General features: G+C 40.4%; 1 protein-coding gene across 1 annotated transcript; it reads right to left on the reverse strand.

Annotated features, from left to right (window-relative positions):
- Positions 1 to 4,116: 4,116 nt before the first annotated feature.
- Positions 4,117 to 5,280, reverse strand: LOC143573532 (uncharacterized). Its single transcript, XM_077058386.1, has one exon. The coding sequence runs from the start codon at positions 5,278 to 5,280 to the stop codon at positions 4,117 to 4,119; it is 1,164 nt and encodes a 387-aa protein (XP_076914501.1).
- Positions 5,281 to 6,227: the final 947 nt, after the last annotated feature.

Genomic DNA, 6,227 nt, shown 5'->3' on the forward strand with positions numbered 1-6,227 from the left:
CAATGATTGTGCAGTACATATTTTATTAACAAATATATTCTCACATTAAATCTCTCTAATCTTACATTTACAAGAATTTAAACCCATCATCTTCATTTTAGAAAGATGAACATCATACTAATAAATAATTAGATTATGGGTACACTATACATGTTAAATAAAGAAAATATCAAATACATTATTATTTTTTAAATTTTGCAAAGTTTTTTTTAACAATATCCTATATTTTTAGGAAAAAAGAAACACTAGGCAGGAGAAAAGCAGCAAATAGTTGTTTATTATGCCATACACAACTAGAAATTGTAAATGTAATATATTTAGGATCGAGTGACTTAAGAACCATCTATTGTATTTGTAGCGTTTTGTGCTTTTTTTGTTCTAGCTACTTGCTAGGACTGTTCTTTTTATATTATATAAAATACCGTCAATCGAAAAAAAATCAGCATTCACAATCTCATAATGTTTCTTTTCCAGCTTCTGAATGACTATTAAGATACTTAATTTGTAAGGAAAAGTTAGAACATAACAGAAAGGAGTTTTTGAATGCTTATAAGTTCTAACTAACATGTTATAGTGAATACTCTGATCAAAGAAAACGTGTCCTCATCTACCCTCTTCTTTGTCAATATACTCCACTAATAAGAAGAACGAATTGAATGGCATAAAATCCAATTTGATTTCATGTGATGATTCGTTGTACCGAATTTTCTTTTAGAGGCGTCATATTTTCTTTTGAGTTGGCATTATCATTATAATGTTATCGACTATATACGTTGAAGTGAAAAGTATATGCATATTATTATTTATCATATATTCAAAGTTGAAACCAAATCAAAAGACATATCCAACATACACGATACCAACAACCTGAAGACAATAAGACTTCAAGTCTAAACCTTTATTGTATTGATTGATATGGTGTTGTTGTTGTGATTACTTGATTACAAATAACCCCTATTTATAACCATACAATTACTTGTTAGACAAGAATAGGAGGAAAACTAACTCTAACCCCCTAGGTTTGTAAGTACGACAACTAGGTCCCCGCACTTACGCAAGATTACACTAACAATCACTCCCCTAATCTTGTGACACCGATGAAGCTTCGCATCTTGTTAAACTTCAACCGTGGCAATGCTTTTGTAAGGATGTCTGCTCTTTGTAAATCTCCACTGACATGCTCCACCTTGATTTGTTCTCTCTCAATGCACTCCCGAATGAAATGGTACCGTGTGTTGATGTGCTTGCTTTTCCCGTGAAAAACTGGGTTCTTCATTAAGGCAATAGCCGATGAATTATCCACCTTCAACGTCACGATCTCCTCCTTTTCTCCAGTCATCTCTGACAACAAACCCCGAAGCCATAAGGCTTGACATGCAGCCGATGTAGCTACCATAAATTCAGCCTCACATGATGATAACGCCACCGATCCTTGTTTCTGAGAAACCCATGATATCGGCGATGTACCATAGTAGAAAATTAGACCTGAGGTGCTCCGACCATCATCCATATCCACCGCATGACTACTATCACTATACCCGTGCAACATACTGTTTCCGCCTCTCGAGTAAGTAATACCAAAGTCTAGTGAACCTCTTAGATATCGGAGAATATATTTAACCGCTTGAGCATGAGCTTGAGTTGGTGATTGCATGAACCGACTTGCATAACCAACCGAGTAGCTCAAATCAGGTCTCGTATGAGTTAAATACCGCAAGCTTCCGATTATCTTTCTATAACCGGTCGGATCTACCTTCTGATTCTCATCTTCTTTAGACAATTTTAAGCCCGGTTCCATAAGAAATTGAGTTGAGTTGCACTCCCAAAGACTTGCTTCTTTTAGGATCTTCGTTGAATAACCACTTTGCTTTAACGTTATCCCACGATCGCTTTGCTTCACTTCGATCCCGAGATAGTAATGCAACAACCCGAGGTCACTCATCTCGAACCTTGACTCCATTTGTCTTTTGAAATTTGCAATTTCTTGCACACTTATACCTGTGACTATCAAATCATCAACGTAAACTCCAACGAGTAGTAGCCTTTGACCGGAACACCTTTTGTAAACCGCTTGTTCTTGTTTACATCGAGTGAAACCGAGTTCCTTTAACGACCCGTCTAGTTTAGTATTCCACGCCCTTGGAGCTTGGCGTAGACCGTATAACGCTTTAGCCAACTTGTACACTTTTCTTTCTTCACCTTTCTTAACGAACCCATCCGGTTGAAATACGTACACCTCTTCTTTCAAATCACCATGAAGAAACGCGGATTTTACATCCAAGTGATGCACTTCCCAACCTCGGTTTGCTGCTAACGCGAGTAAAAGTCGAACGGTTTCGATTCTCGCCACCGGTGCGAACACCTCTTCGAAATCGATCCCATATTTCTGAACATACCCCTTAGCTACGAGTCGGGCCTTGTACTTGGTTATTTTCCCGGCTTCATCTCTTTTGATTTTATAGACCCACTTTAAACCTATCGGTTTTACTTTGGGTGGTGCTTCGACTAACCGCCATGTATTGTTTCTTTCAATCGACTCGATCTCCACTTCCATTGCTTTTCTCCAATGTTTTTCATTATTCGCTTCTCGAAAATTTACCGGTTCATCATCGAATAATAATAGGAGATTTACCTCGTCAGTTATCGGGTCTTGCTCGGCGGGTGTCGGTATACCTTCAACTAGAAAGTCGCTAAATTTCTTGGGTAAAACCGTCTTTCGAGTAGATCGACGCGGTTGGATAACTTGTAACGGTTCTTCGTTTAGGCCAGTGTTGGGCCTAGCCGGGCTTACAGGTGGGCTTCCACCTTCTGAACTTAACGACTCACTTCCGTTTCTGATACGAACCAACTCACCGATATCATGTCGGTCTACGGACCCGGTGTCAAACCCGGTTGTCACTTGCTCCGATTCGGGTTTAATATCGTACCTGACAATAAACTCGGTCCATTCAGGACCCTTTTCGCCCTCTTGTTTGTCAAGATCAGCCCACGCGTACCTTTTACACTCGTCAAACTTGACATCCCGCGTAACATGTACTCGCCTTTTGATCGGATCAAACATACGGTAGGCTTTTGTTCCAGGTTGAGTACCTAAGTGAATCATCACAATGCTTCGGTCGGCCAACTTCTTTTGACCGGTACCAAGGACTTTGACATACCCCGTGCATCCGAACACTTTAACGTGTGAAAGGTTCGGTTTTCTTCCTTTAAAACGCTCGTACGGAGTCGAATCCTTCAAAGAATTTGTTGGTGACCGGTTTAGTAAATAAACCGAGTGATGAACCGCTTCTCCCCATAGATCTTGTGGTAGTGACATCACCTTTAACAAACTTCGAGTAGTACCAAGTATGGTTCAGTTTCTTCTTTCAACCACTCCGTTTTGATGTGGGGTGTACGGGGCCGTAAACTGATGTGCCACACCTATACTTGACAAGTAATCTTCCAACACATGGGATGTAAACTCACCCCCATTGTCGGTGCGTATGGTTTTGAGTTTCTTGCCCGTTTCGTTTTCCACCCTATTCACGAACTCTATGAATAAACCCGCAACTTGGTCTTTCATCTTTATCGTGAAAACCCACATATAGCGGGTGTAGTCGTCAACAACTAGTAAAAAGTATCGGTTGCCACCATGTGTCTCGGGGGTAATCGCGCCACAAACATCGGCATAAACGAGCTCGAGCGGTACCTTTGCACGATAATTAGATTCTTTCGGGATATCAGATCTTGTTTGTTTGCCTAGCATACATGCATCACAAATTTGCATCGGGTGATCGATTCTTGGCACTCCATCCACGAGTTTCGAGAGACCCCGAAGGGCATCAAAATTCAAATACCCAAATCAAGCATGCCATATCCATGCAACATTATGCAAATTGACTTGTAAGCAAACCGGAGAAACAACCTTTAAATTTATTTTATAAACCCAGTTAAAGGAACGAGGTACCTTGATTAGAAGTCTTCCATCTTGTTCAAATATCCATAAGATACTGTCTTGGATCGCGATCTTGCATCCTCCTTCGTCTAATTGCCCGAGACTTATAATATTATTTTTGAGAGATGGAATAAAATAAACGTCACTCAAGGCTCGATGTTCTCCTCTTTGACCTTCTACTACTATCGTGCCCCGACCTTCGATTTCAACACACAACCATCACCGAAACTTACTTTACCAGTCTTGTTACGATCGATGTTAGAAAACCATTCCGAATTTCCCATCATGTGGTTACTCGCCCCGTTATCAAGAATCCATGTGTTTTTATCACATGGGGTTGAAGCATATTGCTTTGGATCAACCCGGGCTTCTTTTAGAAAGACGACATCTTCCTTACTCCGAGCTACCGTCATCAAGTTTAGAACCGGTCCGCCATCTTGAGTGAGGTTACTTTGATCGTTCGTCTCCTTGTTTCGGTTAGGACATGACGTGGCAAAGTGTCCTAGTTCATCACACCGATAACATTTAATCTTTGACCGATCCTTCTTCACCCGGGGTTCTTTCATTTCCTGATCCACAACCTTACCTTTTCCCTTGTTCTTTTGACTTGATTCGACTCCTATCTTGCCTTTCCCATGACGCCTTTCTTGATTGCTTTTAGCTTTCCATTCTTCATATGTATATAGGAGTTGTTCTTGCTTACCACACATGGGTTTGTCTTCATCTCCAGATCGTTCCTCAAACGCTTTTAGGCGTCCAACGCCTTCATGGAACGTCATGGTCTTTATATCGGCAAACTGTTCAATAGTAGCAACAATCGCTATATACCTCTTTCTCGGAACGGACTTCAAAAGCTTTCTCACAAGGGTCTTTTCTTCAAACGGTTCTCCAAGATTACTTGCTTTGGAAGCTATTTGGCTTATCTTGGTCGAGAAGTCATCAATCGTGTCCGTTTCTTTCATCTTGAGTACATCGAACTCATGTTGAAGAGACTCAATACGTGTTTTTTGACCCCTATCAACCCCAACGAAACGAGTCTTAAGTGCATCCCATATCTCTTTAGCGGTGGAAAGGTGAGCCACTTGCATCACCAAAGCCTCCGGCATGCCTTGATAAAGATACACAATCGCCAACCCATCTATCTTCGGGTCAACCACCGTTCCCGTTCTTGGTTCGATAACCTCCAACAACCCTTGAACCCTGAAGATGGCCTTGATTTTTACCGTCCAAATCGTATAATTGGTGGACGTAAGAATCGGAAACTGAATCGAGAGGGAACTCGGTTCTTTGGGAAAACCGACTTGTTTACTTGGCCCTACGACTTGATTATTTGGCTTGTCTCCCATCTTTTCTTCGATCTCTAGCATTTAATACAAATCTGGACTCTTATCCTTTTTTTTTAATCCAAATATTGATCGTCGAAAAACTTGTAGTTTTACACTTAGCGAAATAATACCTCTTGATTGCCTCAACGAAAGAATATCAACTTTTTTTTCTTTTCTTACGTAGACTTCATCCACAATTCACAAAGAAAAGATAAAATACTGAGATTTATTTTTTCAATTAATTAAGAGAATAAATAAAAGGAATTGAACCAAATGAAATAACCCTTTGACGAATACTGTTGGTATTATAACAAAACTTGTTTTGCCTTCCGCCGACTAAAAAGAAACCCCGTCAACCAAATAAAAACTACGGCGTAATGGTTTTTTCACGTTCCAGAAACCGAAACAGTTTTCTTGAAACCTACCTTCTGTTTTGTTTTCTTTGCTCGCCGGAGACTAGACGCCAACCCAGCCGGAAAATAGATGAACACCGAATCTTTCTTTTCGGTTGCCGCTCTTGATCTTCGATCGATCTTAGAACCCGTGCTATCTTGCAACCAGATGTGATTGCCTTCCTCGCCGGACTCGCCTTCGATCGGAGATGCCTTGCGTCGCCGGAAGTTGTTGATCGATACTTAGGCTCTGATGCCAATTGAAACAATAAGATTTTAAGTCCAAAATTGTGTTGTTGTGATTACTTGATTACAAATAACTCCTATTTATAACCATACAATTACTTGTTAGACAAGAATAGGAAGAAAACTAACTCAATAACCCCTAGGTTTGTAAGTACGACAACTAGGTCCCCGCACTTATGCAAGATTACACTAACACAACCTTCTACACTTGATTCATAGGCTGCTTAGTAGGCGCTGTTGCCGCAAAAACTCTTCTCTCTCCTCCATCCTCAAATGTGGGTTTTGTTTTTTAGAGCAAGTCAACTAGGATGAATTTGAATACAAGTTTCA

The sequence above is a fragment of the Bidens hawaiensis genome, unplaced genomic scaffold, assembly GCF_021521415.1.
Source record: "Bidens hawaiensis isolate Kalapana, Puna unplaced genomic scaffold, B.hawaiensis_p1.1 tig00026584_1, whole genome shotgun sequence".
Taxonomy (NCBI): domain Eukaryota; kingdom Viridiplantae; phylum Streptophyta; class Magnoliopsida; order Asterales; family Asteraceae; genus Bidens; species Bidens hawaiensis.